Here is a 19,350-nt window from a genome sequence, read left to right on the forward strand (position 1 = left end):
AAAATTATCCTTTCAAGAACTATTCTTCTTGTTTCCTTCCAAAGTGTTATAATATCTGGATGTATCACATGGTCATTCCTTTTAATAAATAAACAAAAGGAGAAAGAAAGGGACCTGGGTAAAGCTATGAAGAGTACTGGACTAAAATTAAAATTCAAAAATTTCTGGCAATTATAGTTTCTTCCCCAAGTGAAGAGGGAGGAAGCCCAACCACTAGTGTGAGTCTCAAAAGGGACAGGATATAGAACTAGAGAGTTACCAAAACTTTGCATTGAAACAGTTACCAATTTGCATTGAAACAAGTAAGAACCACCAGCATCTTTCCTATTTTTGGTTTCTGTGTTCCACAGTACAGCATTAATATATCTATGATTGGAAGACAGGTGTTTCTGGTCATATGAAATGACACCTCCCTAGCGCAGAACTGGAACTGAATTGAGAAACAGGGCCCATGTTCAAGCTTCCTCTCCACAGGAAGATGCTGCAAACAAAACCTAGATTCTCTAGTTCATTTATAGCCTTTTATAAACTCTCTCCCCTCCACCTTTTACAGTGGAGAATATTTTATAGCACTTTTTTAGATGTGCTGTACCACAGATAAATCCTTAATAATCAAACATGTCAGTCAGCAATAACAATTGCAGTTTGCCCAAGATTATGTTTGTACTTACATGCTTAACAAACAGGGATCCCAGCTTTTCTGGATCTTCAAGGCACTTCTCCAACTCTCCTAAAAAGAAGCTGAACATAAACAGAGTAAGTACTTTTTTCTCATAGCACATAATATGGCAACAGGTCCTTGCAAGGCAAAGCAGTCTTACTGCAATGTGTACTTTATGTCCCCTATCAACAGCTTTGGATGTTCTTAAAGTGAAGGATGTTAACGTGAAGTATGTACAGGTTCTTAATGGAAATAGTGTAGTATTTTGTAACAGATTCTGAAGAGATGCACCAAATACATGCCCAGAAGCAGAAATGCTGGTGCTCATAAATAAGATTCATTTATCTCGTATATGGATTGAAACCTCTCTCCCACCTAGTCTGAGTGCCTGAGGTGCTCATATTGCCATGCTAAACTGTAACAAATTCTTAAAAGACTGTTTTCTTAGAGAAGACACATTCAAAACCAAAAACTCAAAAAAAACATACAAACTTCTGCATACAATACTACCCATGTTATAGATTCTCAGTTGAAGCACTTGCTGTATATAAGCAACCTTGTTTAAAGCAAATCTTCATACCAAAATTTGTAAGGTGAATCTTCTAAATAAGTATCTACAACTCAAAGTGCAGGACCAACTATAGGTACCTGGTTTCTGAATATCTGAGGGAAAAAAATGTCTTTAAGTCAATCTAGTACTACATAGGTAAGCTTGTTCATCAAGTGACTTTTGGATTACAGATATACGTACTCTCTGTGCCAGTCATAAATCTGGTGAATGTTTCCAAATACAATCTTGTCTTTGCCTTTCATGTCATCRGGTACGCCATCTTCCTTCATAAGTGCCATGTAACCCTGCAACACCCCAAGGCAATTCACTGTGAACCTTCCAACTTAAAAAAGGTGAGAGTTGTCTTTTAATCCCCCTTTCCCCAGATGCCTTCAAAATAGTCTATGACAACCACTTTTTTGGGACACAAAAACAATCAAACAGAAGAACTGCTGTATAAAATAACATAACATAGAGCATGACACAAAACCTCAAGAATTGGCTTGAGGTTGCCTGCACAACACAGCTCAGAGTGCTAGGAAGATTCATTCACTTTAGCTAATTGAGCCTGTGCAGAGAGATGAACTCTCTCAAAGCACAGTGGAAAATTCTGCAGCCCTCTCYTTACTGCCTGGAGCAGTTATACTGCTTGGGCCAGCTAGAGCTGCTACCAAGTACAAGTCAGAGCCACTGAACTGGCTTCAGCACTACTTTTCTCAGGGTTTCTTATTTCAGACATCCAAACGAACTCTACACAAAATTAGCTGCGAAAGAAAGCAGTTGCACTGCAAATGGAACTGCAGTGCACGGACTAATATTCACAGCATGAGCAAATTGTACACCAAATAACTGAACATCAATTCTATTTGCAAGTATTCTGGTTGCAATAAGTCCATTTACATTTTCCAGTAGTTCTGTCTTCTCTTTTTTGGTATATATATACTTGTCTCTCCCTGCAATCCTATCACGTAATCGGACACACACAGGAGTATTTTTAAGTCTCTCAGTACTCATGCAACTCTATTCCTTCTATTTTTTTCTAATACTTCTATACCTTATTAGCCAGGTATGTTTTAATTTAGCAGAGTTTATATTTTGACACCCAGCGTTTTCACTATGAACTATTTTGCTAGCTATGCAAATAAGATCTGTTATCCTTTAAATACTGCAAAACAACTATTGAAATATTGGGGGAAAGTATGCATCTGTTATAAGTGCTTTTAAAATAAAATTCACCAACAATATTTTTAATGCTTCTGTGAGAAAGGTGAACTGAAAAATATATGAACTGATCTTCATCTGCATACTTCTAAAATTCCTTGTTCAGTTATCGACATCAATACAAAATTCCCTATCAGAATAAACTAAAGCTGACATGTGAAATTATTTCATTGTCCTTTCTCAATAAAACATGAAAAAATAAAAGATGCTTTTTGATAAGAGAGGAAAAAGAATAATTTCAGATTACTTAAGACATTTTGTAACAGTACTGACCTTCAAGCACAGTGTAAGAAAGAACATTTTACATGTGTGAGCATTTTATCTCACGTATAAACTAAATATCAGTGCAGTGTAAATGTCCAACACATTTAAAGCCTTCAGTGTCTGGAATATATTCAGCACAGACTTCACCTAAGGAATGGCCTTTGATGCAGTTACAAGTCTGTTAATCAACTTCCTTAAGGAAATGTATAGATCCAGGGAAAAAATGTTTTTCAGAAACCAGTGGGTTAAATAACAGTTTTAAATCTAACTGTAAAATAATTTAAGCTGATCAAGTTTGGTGCCTAAATAGAAAAATGCAGTTAGACTGTGTTCAAACTGGTAGCAGCAACAACAGCATGCAGTGTCCTTCCTAAGATAGTCTGCCTTATCTTTTATTTTCCCAAGAACAATTTTTTGTTTAAACAGACATAAGCATCATTACTTAGAATGTCATTTAACTGCATTAGAAGAATGTCTTGCCTGAAACGGCTCACCATTTAAAACCTAGCATCATGACATAAGCAAGAGCAAGATATACAACATTACTCACTTCAGTAGTATTGCTAAGGTTACCTGAGATAAGTTACACACCTACTGAAGTGTTAGGGGGATCGAGGCCCAAATTAATTCGTAATGCAACAAATGAATGGAGCAAGCAAACAGTAACAGAAGGGAAATTGAGGATTTTTGTGGATTCACAGAGTTTAAGTCCTCCTACGTACACAAATAAGCAATTAAGAAGATTAAATACATTGATTCGTAAAGCCTACTAACTGTTTAAAAGTAGGGAAAAAGAGTCACATGGAATGATAGGGAAAGCAAGTACAGTTAATAAAAACTGATTTTCAATTTAGCCATTAAAAATAATTGTTCAAGACTTGCTGTGGTGAAAGCTCTGCAAAACTTAACGCAAGCTCCACAGTCTGTAACAAGTACACTGGATAACACAATGTGCAAATGACATTTAAATATCAGTCTTACCAAGCTTATTAATCAGATAAAAAATAGCTTGAGGCACTTGGACAACATAGGATGTGCTACTGATTAAAAAAGATATTCAAGAACAGCTTGACCCCCCCTCAAAGGGAATATTCACATAGGGCTGACCTTTGTTTGCCTCGAAGGTTAATATTTGTCAGCTCCCATATAGTTTGGCAGAGAGAGATGCTCCTCTGGAGTAGGATTCAGAGCTGGAACCAGATTTAAGCTCCACTAGAGGAAAACTTAGTTCCTTTCTTTCTTTTCCTCCCTCCACTTAAAATAGAGAGTTTAAGAACTGAAGCTCGGTAGGCTGAAATTCACTGTCGTGCGCATTTCCTCAGCTCTTACATATGCTTCATGTGGTAGTTCAAGACTTAAGGCAGATGTGTATTGTTATCTCATTTTATAGATAAGGGAAACTAAGAAGTCTAGGAGAAACCCAGCAGTAGGAGAGAAAGTAGGTCTTTCAAAATCCAGGGTAGTTCCTCTGCCTGCTGAGCTACAATGCTTTTTTGAATTTAGTTATGCTAAATAAAACCATCTCTAGTCTAAGATACCATTAGGCCAGAAACAGTGATTTTAAAAAATGACCAAGAACTACATTCCTTGGAAGAACAATAAGATGCACACAATAATGGGAAGAAAAAAAATGAATAAGACTTGATGCAGTATTTCTAACATATTAAAATCCTGCAGGGGAAAAAACTCATAATGCAAACATTCACATTTCCAGTTTCTTCCCATGTTTTGTTTTGTTCTGAAAAAGCTGCGAGGCTTAAGCCCCACAGCTGGTACCACAGAAAGTCAAAATAACGAAAAACTCCATACCTCAACTACATAGCCCAGATCTCGTACATAATCTCGTTCTGTTTCCACTAATTCCTGTAAGACATAGCTACAACGGAAAGAAAATGGTGAACATATTTCATTAAAAATGAAACAGATTCTTAACAAGGAACAATGCTACACAACATTTTATACATTTGCAGTCACATATGTTTGGAGTTGAGAAGGAAGAATTAACGAAAATCCTTTCCAAGCAAGATGTTTCTTTAACTTTGGAACCAGCGCACTCTCGATTCTGTTTATCAAAAGTCAGATGTTTTCCTACATTTGTCATTAAAATTAAACATTCAGCTATTGTTTAAAATAAAATGTTGTTATGTCTCTGGTCAGAAAAAAAAAAACAAAAAGAAACAAAAAAAACCACCCCAGGAGACACTGAAGTTTATGAACTGAGAGTTATTTCTTCCCAGAGATTTAAATACTTCTTGAAACCAGGCATGTTTTTGTTCTACCATGGTAACAGTTCACTACTACATACAGAAATTAGGAGTCCATGGGGGAATGGTGCGGGGGAACAGGACAAGAGGGAAGATCAGTTTTCTGAAGCCTAATAGCCCTTTGAATATTTAAAAATCAGCATCTTTCTCCTAATAGCTGAGACTGACACATGATAAAAGTCAAACACAGATATGGTTGAAATTAAAAGTCACAAGAAATTGAAATTGCAGCTAGTATTTGAGAAAATTTTTTTTTGCATAAGGTGACTGCATGCTTGACACCTAACATAATCCTCCCCTCCCTTCCAGACTAACAGTTTCTGCTGCCAGTTCAAAACAGACAGTTTCTAACATTCCATTTATCTTTTCAAAATGTAATCAAAAAACAGAGTGAAAACGTGGTCTTACTGTCGTCTTTTTAAGGAGCTGGATTTCCTTTCTTCCATCTCATCTATGGGTGATGAGGAGGAGAGAAGGGAGTTGTCTGAAGGGTTGAAGGATGGACTGCTGCTGTCACCTTGATCTACCAACAAGGAACTTGGACGGTCCTCAAGGGCCTGAGAAGGTATTTGAGAAAGACAGCAATAATGGCTCATTCCCCCTTTTTTCACAAGACACACATAAGTACAGCTGTATATGGGAACCTATAGGAGGTCAATTACTGCAGTTTGGCAAGGGAGGTCTCAAGCTTCCACAAAACCAACCAACAACATCTTGACTATTCAGGATAGATAACCTTTAAAACAGCATATTTAAAATAGGCCAGTCCATCCTTTATAGGAAAAGAAGAGAGTTCAGTGGTTTGAGCAGCAAGGGCTGAACGTCAGAGTATCCTGACCAGGATTTCAGTACTTCTGTGATGGAAGCTACAACTCTGTATGTCATTGTCATACTTCAGTCCTTTTGTAAGCAAGTTACTTTTGATAATAAATAGGACATCTTTAAAGGGGATTCTTCGGATGTTACATTTTTATCACAACAAAAGTGACATTCTTCGTCAGACACTGTCATATTAACTAGACAAAATACTGATTTGGTGAAGAAAATAATGGACTTTTACACTGCCAGTGTTGCTTTTGAGCTTCATGACAGTTCAGATCCTCGGAAAGAGTCCCCATGCCTTTTGCTAGATAGATTATCTCCCTCTACTATCTTGCCATCCTGAGTACAGACTCTGCAGTCTTCTGCTTGTCAAATGGGTGGAGCAGCCATGAGAAAAAGAATATGAAGAAGCTTCTATGATGTTTTTATTGGGCCTCTTCAATTCAAAACCATAGTCTTGGATCAAGCTACAGTTATGTATCACATTTACCTCACCAGGGCGGGGTTCAGCTGTATTTTTTTTTCTCTCCCCACAAAAAGTGAAAACCCAATTATGATATGACACAAAGAGATGGCCTGAAAACCAGGAGAATCTGACCTTTGGCTAGAAGTGTGAAATGAGAACTTGCCCACCAGGGACTATATACAGGAATCATTGAGTTAAATCCACTGCTAGGCTGCCTGAAAGACATGTGGACTATCAAACTTCACATTTAGAAAAGGCTGCTTTGAATTTTTCTTTTGACGACTTCTTGCCCGCTCTTCTGGTGCAATGGAAATAAAAAGCAAAGTTAACACTCCACAAGAATGCAAAAATTATTTCATGTAGCAATACAAGTCAAGTGTATTCTTTGGAATGGGAAAATATGAAATGGGAATCCAAATTTCTCATTTGAAAATTCAAAGTTGCTTTAATCAAGAAAGGGCTTGGTAAACATCAGCCTCTGGTAACATGGGGTTGCCATGTTGCAACTCACTGTAGAGTTTTCACAGTGGCACTGCACACTTATTACTAAGCCCAGCATGGTCTATGTTGCAAAAGGCAGACTGTAAAAGTATTGAGGGAAGGAGGGACTTCACGGAATTATCCGTACACCCTATTCTTTGTCAGTGAGCATCTTCAGGAACATATAAGCTTTCAAACACAGAAACTTTAAAAAGGAGACACAAGCCACTCCTACTTAATTTGTTAGCAAACACTGCAAAGCAAGGAAAGAGTAGCTAACATACAAAATGATCCTTTCCTACTTTTTTAGATATTTCTCCCTTGTCATGTTGCCTATAGAACAGCTAGATAATCCTCAGGCAAAGACATTCACGCCATCTATTTTACCGCTAAAGTCTGCAAGATTTACTGTAAATTTAGTTTCAGGGTTTCTTCTAACAAAGGTCTATCACGCAAATCAGAGTAACCCTGGCACTTAGCATTCATGGTACTAATAGTACACAGATACATCTTTTTCCCCTTCTTCCCTGCCGTATTTATTATTTTTCCCCTCCCTGCATAGCCATCTATTCTGTAAGCACTTTCGCAAAAGTGTATGTGCAAAGTGACCTGCATGCAAAACCAGAAGATGACTTTTGAAACAGGACATCAASTTTTACAAGTCAAAGGTATATGCTCAGGACAGGCACGGGGCTAGTTGTTGAATAGCAAGTTGGGACTTCAAGACTCAACTTCATTAACACGTGAATCTGCCAGTCAGCCTCACCATTTTACTTTTGACAAGCTCTTCAATCGCACTGACTAGTTCTGCAGCACTGGGTGTCTCGGAGCTGGTCGGCCGCACCAGTAATCGAGAAGATGTCTGCACAGGGACATAAAGGGAGGAGAATCCTGGAGTTAGCTTGGCACTTGTCCAAGGATTGAGAGCCCTCCTTCATTTCTCTGTCAGGCAATAATTGTCACTTTAATGTAATACTAAGATCATCCCCCATCCAGCTTACGCAAGTTGATTTGGAAATTTTAGGTAACCCCCGCAAAAGTTATATGTTGAAAGATCTTCTTGACTTCTGTTATAACTACTGGCATAAAAAAAATAAAATCCTGTTTCTACATGGATTAGAAGTCGAGAAAATATCCATTAACTTGCTGATTACTATAAAACCTGACAAATAGCTATAAAAATTGCCTGAGCTGACTGGATGGACAGCAAACTTTTTTTTTTTTTTTTTTTTTTTGCTGGTTAAACAAAGCAACAACTGCAGAAAAATAAATGGGAACCAAGATGCTTAAAATACAGTAGGAAACATCAATTAAGCTACAAACAAAAAAACCACACACACACGAGTAACTTAGGGGCATCTACTCTTCTAAAGCAGCTGGACTACACTGCCCAGATTCAGAAGGGAAATCGAGCTCACCATTCCTTGTGCCATCCATTTTCCCCAATGGTATGTGTAGAGTACAGAAGGTCTCTGGCCTCACAAGCTATAAAATGCCATTTTATAGATACAACTGAAGGTAAAAGGTCTCACAGTAAAGGATCCTGGGAGAGGGCCATTCAATTCAGTCTCAGTAATTTGCAAACACAGGGTGGTTTGCACGTTACATTTATCATTAAATAACTGGAAAGTGGAAATGGGGTGTAATATGAGCCCTACTTCATATTACAAGCAGCACAGCGAACATCAAGTAGCGCAGGGTAGGCTGTCCTGCAAACGTTTCCAAACGTTTGGACAAAGAAATGGCACGTACAATGACTTAACACAGGAGATTCTGCTCAAATCAAGGATGGGTGTTGCAAGGCTCCCCATGATTCAATTAAAAAACAAAACAAAACAAAACTACACAGGTTTCAGGTAGTTTGCCTTGTATTTGCCTTATTCAGAAAGGAAAATAGGGGCTGAGTAAGCAGAGGAAATACAGAAACTTAAATGGAAAGATAGGGGAACTGAGCCAAAGCAGAGACAGAACACAAGTCAACATAATGCTGTGTCAGAGTTAACAAAAAGAGAGAACAAAAAACCAAAACTAATTAGTTTCATATTAATATAACTGATTTTGAAACTTTAATACTGCTTATCCAAAAAATAAACGCAAACAACTTGTAAACTGCCATCAAATGCAAATCCATGAAGTGCACAATGATTCTACTGAACAGAGGAATGCATACTGTGCAGGTGAGCTCTTATGGGAGAAAACGGTCATGTTATTTAGTGATATTTGACAAATCAACATGGCCTAGCACATGATGTTTGCATGCACACAAAAAACTGAGCAATCCCACAGCTCATGTGTCTTTTAGGCAACCTTATGCTCCTGATTTGGATGTGAAAACCCAGTTTTTGAAAACCATGCCTGTACGCAGGTTTTTACTTTGGATGTAGAGCTGAATTCAGCCTTACAGAACACAGGCAGGGCTGCAATCTGATTCTGGTCAAGGTCCCTCCTCTCAGTTATTGCTCCATGAGAGTATATGGAGTGTGACAGTTGGTGGAGCTTCAGAACTGCTTTGTTTCCAGCTCAGGTAGGTATAGCGTATATTATACCATAAAGATGGTGAGGCCAGGCTGTGGAGGAAACCTGCCTGTTGACCCTCTTCTGGATGATATGCTCCAGGAGCAGAATACAGCCTCTCTCCAGAAAACAAGGAGAGGAGGAGGGAGTACTGGAGTGTGCGCAGGTGTGAGGAGCTGCTCAAGCCCACAGGGGTTGGTCAGGGAGGAAAGAGCCAGCAGTGGGGAGTTTCCAGTGTGAGCGTAGCCCAGAAGGCCTGAGGAGAAAGCAAGTCTTGCAGCAAGGCACAGCCCTGAAGCCAAGCCACTGAGGTCATGGAAAGGAGGAGACGTTCCTGGGGAGCCAGAGGAACCGAACAGCCCAAGAAACCACCAAGCACGGCAGGAATGTGAAGGAGGACTCCACCCAGAAGGCAGACAAGAGGGGATTTGTCCCCAAGCCTTTTATTAATGAGTAACTCCATCCATAGAGCTAGCTGAGTTCTGCTAGGTGAAACTCAGCTCTGGCTTTTGGCTTTGCATTCCCATAAAACATTCGCTTTAGGTACTGGAAACTGGTGGTGTCTCTTGATGTGTGGGCTTCAAGAAAGCCCAGGCAAACTCCCAGGCTGCCACACGACGGAACCTTTCTGCCTCCTACCACACAGTAGGACAGACATCACACCAAAGCAATGGACCTCAGAAGAACCACGATTTACATATTTTGAAAAACCATGGTACAGTATTAACTATACCAAATTTTAACTAACTTCTTTGAAGTCTTCTCTACAATGAAGTTTAAGCTACTTTAAAAATTGCCCCATCATGTTTTTACTGGAGTGGGCACACATTAACCTTTCAAGAAGTGAAATTAAAACCTACTGGGTGTTGAAAGCTACTCAAAGGCTCTTACTGAGTGGTCTTAAGGATCTGACTTTGCCCTAGAAATGCAAAAGTGAGTGGACACTGACTTATAAGCATAGTCCTTCACGTGACTGTTCTTGCTGTGTGAAAAGAACTATATAAGCAAAAGCAATTTTCACCTGGAGAATTTTTTATAAGGCTTTCTATCAGCTTTTAATACCACTGAAGGGATATGCAAATATGGCAGCTTAGCAATAGAAACTTTAACATGTTTTCACCAACGTTAGTTGTACTCTCTTTCTAAACCTCCAAACAAGATTATTATTTTCTAGCAATGAAATAGTCTCTCAATTCTGAAGCTAGACAAGATTTTAAAATGTCTTTTTTTCTTGTTTTGTTTCAGAAATATTTCCCAATATATTAGTCCACGAACTCACGCATTATACATTTCCAATTCAGAAAACATGTAGGAAATAAATACACAGAGCATGGAAGCCAGACGTTTTGATCCTACAAGTGACAGTTTCAGGGATGATTGAGATCCCCACCAAAAGACAGTGGGATAAAGGGAAAAAAAAAACCCAAACCTGTCAACAAGATAAGCCAAAGCTGTCAAAAACATCTGCCTCACTCAAAACAGCAAGTAACCACCCACAAAATTCACTAACAATGAGTTCACGCTATAGATTACAATGGTTGAAAATTTTAAGGAGCAAAACGGGGAGAAAATAAGAATGTATCTGCTGTAGAACTCCAGACTGTTTCCATTCTAAAATCCTCCATTTCTAGGCTTGATACTTGTCCTTAAACATTTGACTATGTTGAAAATTGAATAAAACTCTCTCAATGTATGAATGTCAAAGTTTATATGTAAATAAGGTCTCCTTCACACAGTTACTACCTATATCCAGAATTTAATTGCTGTTTGGAAATTTTTACCCTCAGTTTTAACGTGGCTTTATTTGTAAAGAATAGTTGGACTATCTCTATTTGGATATTAACCTCTCAGTACACTTGTATAGTCAAGGTAGTTTTGACCTTAGAGTCAATGTGAACAACTCTTTCTGCTCATGTATGTACGCAGACTTTTTTTTTCTCCCCAGAACTGAGTTTAGCAAAAATAGAAAGGTATGGTGAATAGTCTATGATCTAAAAAGGTCTCCAATGAACAACAGGTAATTTCTCCAGATAGACTTTCCTTGCATATAATACTTTAACCTAAATGCCCAAAGGTATGATTGTAAAACAAAAGTTCAAACACTAAATATGGCACCTGTTAAACAGATGTAAAATAGGCCTGCACACACACAAAGCTGCCCATTTCTACCTTTAAAGTATTTGTATACAAATTTCTGCACTTGTACATTTAGAATAGAGATGCATTTAATTCACAATCTTTCCACAGCAAATTTTTTTCAAGTTGTCTAAAGTAGCACAGTTATTACTTCTGTCTATCATAAAGGTATAATACCTACATTACAGAGACTTCTGGAAACAAAAGAAAGATTTGGGCGAAGAGAGGTTATTTCAACATGAGAACCCTTCCCTGCTTTCCTTCCTACCTTGTCATCCTGTGAGTCTGGTTGGAGAAGACTGTGCTGCTGAATTGCCATGGGAGGTGGCAGCGGTACAGCGTCCGCTCCCTCTTCACCTTCTTCCTCTCCACAGCTCTGCATGCCTGAAGATGATGACTTGGAGAGAGTGCCACTGCTCAGCCCCTCATTCCGACCTCTCTGCAAATAAGAGCAAAACATTCAAGCTTTGTAACCTCCTCAACAGTGCGAAGCTAGTTAACTAGAAGGTTGTCTTAAACAAGTCTGTTCTGCAGATTCATCTTTTTGCTGACAAGTCGAGATGATCCTGCACAGTTCAACTTCTCAACTGACGAAAAAGCAGATGCCAAAGATGACTTCCTTTTTTTCCAGTGTTTGGTAAAAGCAGATGGATTGAGATACTGAGAACCAGGCATTCAGTTTGAAATTTACTCCAGGGAAGTGTTACCAAAGCAGTGCTTGCATGCCAAGTTCAGCTCAGTAAAATACGAGCTGTATTCTTCTCACTTAGAAACGCAAGAACGTTGTATCTGAAATATCAGCCCTCCTAATAAAATGTTTGAAGACTATAAAAAACTATTACAACATGAAGGATTTTGAAAATCATCCTTTCTGAATTCCCCCTCTCCACCCTTTAAAGTAGTGCAAGCAGACCGCTTGTATTATTAAAGTTGTGTTGAAAGGCAGCTCTACCAACTATACAAGTAACTATGATTTCCATTACCCATAGCTTAATGCAACTGACCTTAAAGGATAATCTTACTATCTTTAAAGGAATAAATGGTCCTTGTTTTTTCCTCGCTTTAAGGCAGAAGCCTTAGCTTCTTCCTTACTCTCAGAACTGCAGAATAATGGTTACCTCCCAAACAATGCTGCAGCTGCACCATGCAGTTGGGTTGCTTTGTACGGCCTGACATTCAAGGACAGAGGCTAATGTTCTTTCCCAAACCATATCTCCCACTTCACCATGCTGCCAAGCCTCTGGTCTTTTCTCTTCCTACTTACAAAGTATAACTTCACTGTTTCCAAGCTTGCAGCAAAACATGCCAGGAGCAAGAAAAAAAGTAAAAAAAGTTTATTGGGCATCTGAGACCAGTTTGCTATACAGCAACCATCAAAACTGCTAGCCAGATTCAGGTCAAGTAAAAAGGAATGATGGTGTGGTGTTCAAGTGATTGCACCCTTGGAAGCAGGAGGATGCCGTTCATTTCAACCTGAGCTATAGGTTCATAACAGGAAAGAGTTTGGCTTGATCTGTGCCTAACTGGATGCAGACTCTGCTCATATATGACTTCCAGACTTAGGGGGACATGCGCATTTATGGGAGGAGGAGAAATCTTCAGTAGATGTCCGTGGTGGCAAATCTGTACTAGTTCACCATTTCCTCCCCTCTAATGAAAACTGACGTTTATTATTTAACTGATGGTAACTACCCTTTGATTTGGAGGACCAATAATTTTTCTGTGCTCTAACTCTTGCTCAAGGCATAAATACAGCTTTAAGCAGTTAAGAAGCTCTCCCTGTATCCTCCCAGATCTATCAGCAAGAGAAGAAAGGGAAATACAAAATGATCTGATTATTCCCAAAACATGAACCACTTTTATTCACAGGGCTGCTTCTTTTCAGTGGAATAAAAAAGCCAAGCCAAAGAACAGCTTTTTCCTCTCCCACTTCTGTTCTTAAACTAGAGTTCCTTCTCCACTGAACTTTACTAAAGCTCTCAGTACTGAAGAGCACATACTATGCCTGGCAGAGGATTTAAGCAGGGAACAGCAGTCATCAAGCATGAGTAATATGTGTCATATGCCACTTAGTCCCATCTGCTGCAGAGTCAACTGAGGAGACAGCTTTTACTTGACCACATTTAGCTGTGGCAAAGACACAAAAACAAGTCTTTTGTTATATTTGTTATCCAAAAGATATAACCTGAAAACACATCCCCAGGAACATACCACAAGGAAGTTATCCTGAACACTTACCTCTTCAATAGTTTCATCTTGTGGGGTTGCTGCACTATCATCGGAGTCCTTCTGAGAGCCTGCATCCGCACTTTTGCGAACCTCTCTGCTCTTCTTATGCTTATGGGCCAGTTTTTTGACATGCCCATCTGCTTTTCCACTGCTAAGACGCCTCACGGGACTGGTAAGCCATTTTCTCAAAGTGTTGCCAGGACGCTTGGGGCCCGGGGAGCTCTGTGCACCTATCATGTGGGGCTGAAGTGATGTTACTGAAGCCGGAGGACTGGCATCATTACTGGAGACTGAAAGGGAGTCTGAGAAAAGAACAAGGTGAACATTTTAAAGGGGAAATACTGATAAGTAAAAAAGCAAGGCAAAGAACACGCATAGTAATAATCCATTTGTGTAACCACTCCCCCCACCCGTTTGTCCCAGGGAAAGTCCAAAAGGCGTTACTGCCTCCTGCAAGGCAAAGACAGATGTAATCTGCTGATTGGTAACATAGCGTTAAGCACTGTAGATCACATCACTGCTTATCGAAACTAGTAGCGTATGCCTGCCAACTATTTATGCCACTTGAAACTATATGGAAAATATGGGGGAACTATAAGCCATGTTAGAAGTCTGCACTAATCTCCCGAAGATGACCTGCAATTTACTATGTTCAATACAAGACACAACTGGGGCACTTTTATGGACGCTAACAGAATATTATTTTAAAGACTCGAGAAATGCCCAAATTACTTAGAAGTACCTTGGCCTTCAACACCACCACAACTATCAGTGCTTCATACTGTAAGTGGCCACCCACACACAAGCACAGTTGATAGGCTTACAGTAGTCAAGCATTCAAGCAAAGGGGGCAGGAGACCTGCATGGATGAATGAGGAGCTCCTGGCAAAACTCAAACAGAAGAAGGAAGTGTATAAAAGGTGCAAGCAGGGACAGGTCACCTGGGAGAAATCTAGGGTTGTTGTCTGAGTAGGCAGGGATGGGGCCAAGAAGGCCAAGGCCCATTTGGAGTTTAACCAGGCAAGAGATGTCAAGGACAACAAGAAGGGCTTCTTTAAATACATCGGGAACAAAAGGAGAACTAGGGAAAATGTGGGCCCACTGCTGAAAGGGGCAGGGTCCCTGGTGACAAAGGATACAGAAAAGGTAGAGATACTGAAAGCCTGCAGTATGCCTCAGTCTTTACCAGTAAGACCAACCCTTCAGGAATCCCAGGTCCTGGAGACCAGGGAGAAAGTCTGGAGAAAGGAAGACGTTCCCTTGGTGGAGAAGGATCGGGCTAGGGATCACTTAAGTAAACTGGACATACACAAGCCCATTGGCCCTGATGGGATACACCCACRAGTGCTGAGGGAGCTGGCCAAAGCCATTGCAGGGTCACTCAATCATCTTGGAAAGGTCATGGTGATCAGGAGAGGTGCCTGTGGACTGCAAGAAAGCAAATGTCACTCCAGTCTTCAGAAAGGGCAAGAAGGAGGAGCCAGGGCCAGTCAGCCTCACCTCGATCCCTGGAAAGGTGATAGAACAGCTCATACTGGACACCTCTCCAAGCACATGAAGGATAAGAAAGCGGTCACAGAATCACAGAATTGCTGAGGTTGGAAGGGACCTCTGGAGATCATCTAGTCCAACCCCCCTGCTCAAGCAGGGTCACCTAGAGCACATTGCAYGGGACTGCATCCAGGCGCGTTTTGAATATCTCCAGAGAAGGAGACTCCACAACCTCTCGGGGCAACCTGTTCCAGTGCTCTGTCACCCTCACAGTGAAAAAGTTTTTCCTCGTGTTCAGATGGAATTGTCTGTGTTTCAGTTTGTGCCCATTGCCTCGCGTCCTGTCGCTCGGCACCACTGAAAAGAGTCTGGTCCCATCCTCTCGACACCCTCCCTTCAGATACTTGTACACGTTGATAAGATCTCCTCTCAGCCTTCTCTTCTCCAAGCTAAGATCAGGAGTAGTAAGCATGGACTCACATGGGAAACTCAGGCTTAACCAACCTGAGAGCCTTCTCAAGAATGACTGGGCAGGGTAGATGAGGGGAGAGCAGTGGATGTGGTCTACCTTGACTTCAGTAAGGATTTTGACACCGTCTCCTATAGAATCCTCGGAGGAAAGCTGAGGAAGTACGGGCTAGAGGAGCAGACAGTGAGGTGGATTGAGAGCTGGCTGAATGGCAGAGCTCGGAGAGTTGTGATCAGTGGCGCAGAGTCTAGTTGGAAGCCTGTAGCTAGTGATGTCCCCCAGGGGTCAGTCCTGGGTCCAGTCTTGTTCAACTTCTTCATCAATGACCTGGATGAAGGGACAGAGTGCACCCTCAGCAAGTTTGCTGACAATACAAAACTGGGAGGAGTGGCTGATACACCAGAGGGCTGTGCTGCCATTCAGAGAGACCTGGACAGGCTGGAGAGGTGGGCGGAGAGGAACCTCCTGAAGTTCAACAAAGRCAAGKGCAGGGTCCTGCACCTRGGRAGGARTAACCCCAKGCACCAGTACAGGTTGGGGGCTGATCTGCTGGAGAACAGCTCTGCAGAGAAGGACCTGGGAGTGCTGGTGGACAAGAAGTTGACCATGAGCCAGCAATGTGCCCTTGTGGCCAAGAAGGCCAATGGTCTCCTGTGATGCATTAGGAAGAACATTGCCAGCAGGTCAAGAGAGGTGATCCTCCCCCTCTACTCAGGCCTGGTGAGGCCACACCTGCAGTGCTGCGTCCAGGTCTGGGCTCCCCAGTATAAGAGAGATATGAAGCTACTGAAAGGAGTCCAGCAGAGGGTCACTAAGATGAAGGGACTGGAGCATCTCCCCTATTAGGAAAGGCTGAGAGCGTTCAGGTTGTTCAGCCTAGAGAAGAGAAGAGAAAACTGAGGGAGGATCTTAACAATGCTTTTAAATATCTGAAGGGAGAGTGTCAAGAGGACGGGGCCAGACTCTTTTCAGTGGTGCCCAGTGACAGGATGAGAGGCAACRGGCACAAACTGAGACACAGGCAGTTCTGGCTGAACATGAGGAAAAACTTATTTACTGTGAGGGTGACTGAGCACTGGAACAGGTTACCCAGAGAGCTTGTAGAATCTCCATCCTTGGAGACGGTCAAAAACTTTCAGGACAGGATCCTGGGCAACATGCTTTAGGTGACCCTGCTTGAGCAAGGGGGTTGGACTAGATGATCTTTAAAGGACCTTTCCAGCCTCAACTGTTCTGTAATTCATTAGGTGGCTGTGCATACCTCCTGACCCAAATATATATTCATATTTAGCATTGTTGCCACTCATTTGGTAGTGGAGTATAAATTCAATATGTCATTTAACTATACAGAAAAACATGCCTGTTTAATCTTTTAATGTGTACTGGCTTGAGCATGGACATGAAGAGCCAAAAATTTAGCCTCAATGAGATGAGTAAAATTTTGCAAATCCCAAGAGTATTAGAAACACTGTAATTAATTTCATTATTTATTTCCCCCATCCTAGGGAAAGGAGGAAGAAGAATCAAGAGAACTGTTAAATATGTTTCTTTTGCTTTATTTTTCTGAAAGCTCTTTTAAAAAAAGCTATTTAAAAGCCCATTTGCTCAAATCTCAGGATCAGCAGTATTTCTTTGCATGATAGTGCCTGAAATTCTGTAGTCAAACAAAGGATATATTTTTCCCAAGCCATAGTTACATGTGCATGACGTCAATATTACTTTCCCACCGAAGCTCCAGTCACTTAGATAGTAAGCTTATGATAAACACCCATGGGGTGAGCTATTGCTAGACTATATATTTTTTCCCCAATCCAACGCAGTGCTTTTTCCCCCAACAATACTCTTTTCCTAAAAACATACTATTTTTAGGCACATTTGCTTAACACCACTCCTATGAATATTATCTACCATTAGTGTTTTTAAAAGGCCCTGCTAGGTTGTCAAGTATACTTTTTTTCCTGTGTTTGCACTATTGTAGATAGATCAGTTTATATAAGGAAGACATAAATAATGTTTTGTTGAATCTTTCTGCTGCTGGGAATTAAATGCAGCATTTGCATTCCTCCTTGAAGTTTGACACAGATGGGCAGGTCAGCTCTTCAGGCAGCTTCTCCATAAGAGACATATTGCCAATCTAACCAGACAGAGTTTAAATTTTGTAGGATAATGTGGTCATGATCTTGTAGCAATAGATTTCACTGCAGATGCCCAAGTGCCTTGGATCTACACAGAAGTATGTGAGGCTGCACTGCTTCCACAGAGCACTAAGTGCAAATTACGGCTTAGAAGCCACAACTGAGGTGGCAAAAGGGACATGGAACAGGAAGGTAATAAGACTTTTCATTTTTCCTTCAAGTTGTTCAAGAGGCTTATCTCAAAGAATGCAAACTATTGAGGAAAAAAAGGAATAGAAATACTAGCATCCTTTCCTTGGAATACAGATTTGTGACCTATCAGGCTGTACATCAACTTTTTTCTTTGTTTTAATAAAACCCAAACCACCTCCATTAGCAGGCATATGACCATTAAAATACTTTGGCTCTGATGCTAAAATCTCCTGTATGTTACATTGTGTGAACACATACATAGCAGTAACTGCTATTAACCAACACTTTCATCATGCTTCCATAAAATAAAAGAATAAGATAAACTTCATGACAAAGCACGCCTTCAGTCCAACAAGCTAGCCGCTAACACTTTGAAGCAAGTCACCCTCAATCAGGATGCATCTGTAAAATTATTTTCTAGCCACTGCTTCAATTGTGCTGCACACGTCTAAGCTGACTTTCTGTGATGCCGTTAACTTGGTTTCAAGGCCTTAAGTAATACCTAATATAAAAAAGCACCTGCATAATTACACCACTCAGCTTTGTCTCCAAATCCTGGGCTACTGGTGCTCCAGAACTACCACACTTCTCTTGGTCAGGCAGGAAACATAAGGAAGCAATTAATTATCTACAACAATAGTTTCCAACTTGTCATCTGAGGACCCCTCCAGTCCCATGGATTACTTCTTAAGGCTCCTTAGTACATACGTAAGAAAAGCAAGCCTACTAGCCATCAGCATTCACATCACAACAGCTTTTTTTTTTTTTTTTTTTTTTTTTAATACAGTGGTCTGCTCATTAAAAAAAAAAAATCGAAACAAAATACTTCCCAACCATCTTCAATCCCTCCCTAGGGATCCAAACAATCTCCTATTAAACCTTTGTAAGAAGTTAGCTTGACTGCCCTTTTACCCAACTCAGATTTACCTTTACTGTATCATGCATCTTTTAATTTTTTATTTCAAAAATCAAAGCAAACATCAATATATGGGTATTTCAATATATATTTTTCTGCTACTCCACTAATGGAAGACAGAAGAACAGAAAGCAGTGCTGGTGTTCTTGCAAATAAGTTTCTTYAAGCACAAACTAAATGCTTTCTTTTAAAGACTCCCAAGCTAGACAATGTTATCATTGCTCAGCCAAGTTTATCTTTTGTTTGTACGTATTTTTCAAGTCCTAGTGACAGTCCATACAAACTCCTTCTACAAATAAAATAGAGCACTTTTTCTTGTTTATAAAAGAAATGCAATTATTAAGCCTTCACACTGAAGTTCCCTATGTATTAACCATTCCATACTTTTCTATCCRTTGCATTTTTTCCTCTACAGTTACTCCTTCCTAAATAAGAAAAACAGCAGTCTGTGGTAACTTGTTGCATAAGATTTATTTTTAAATAAGCCGGCTTGTCCCTAACCATCTAAAATGCCTATAGTTAATAAAAACTTTTCCTTTT

At 40.3% G+C, this 19,350-nt stretch overlaps 1 protein-coding gene across 7 annotated transcripts in view; it reads right to left on the bottom strand.

Moving 5' to 3' along the window:
- Window positions 1-19,350, bottom strand: part of TRIO (trio Rho guanine nucleotide exchange factor) — a 254,157-nt gene that overhangs the window by 25,333 nt on the left and 209,474 nt on the right. For all 7 annotated transcript variants that reach the window (XM_026077921.1, XM_026077922.1, XM_026077923.1 and 4 more), the window contains 7 exons: window positions 13,617-13,909; window positions 11,647-11,817; window positions 7,495-7,590; window positions 5,369-5,517; window positions 4,506-4,572; window positions 1,413-1,516; window positions 672-741 (listed from right to left, as the gene is read on the bottom strand). In XM_026077921.1, coding sequence (XP_025933706.1) covers window positions 672-741; window positions 1,413-1,516; window positions 4,506-4,572; window positions 5,369-5,517; window positions 7,495-7,590; window positions 11,647-11,817; window positions 13,617-13,909 — 950 coding nt within the window. The remainder of the gene's footprint in view (window positions 1-671; window positions 742-1,412; window positions 1,517-4,505; window positions 4,573-5,368; window positions 5,518-7,494; window positions 7,591-11,646; window positions 11,818-13,616; window positions 13,910-19,350) is intronic.

The sequence above is a fragment of the Apteryx rowi genome, unplaced genomic scaffold, assembly GCF_003343035.1.
Source record: "Apteryx rowi isolate R43461 unplaced genomic scaffold, aptRow1 scaffold_469, whole genome shotgun sequence".
NCBI classification, from domain to species: Eukaryota; Metazoa; Chordata; class Aves; order Apterygiformes; family Apterygidae; genus Apteryx; species Apteryx rowi.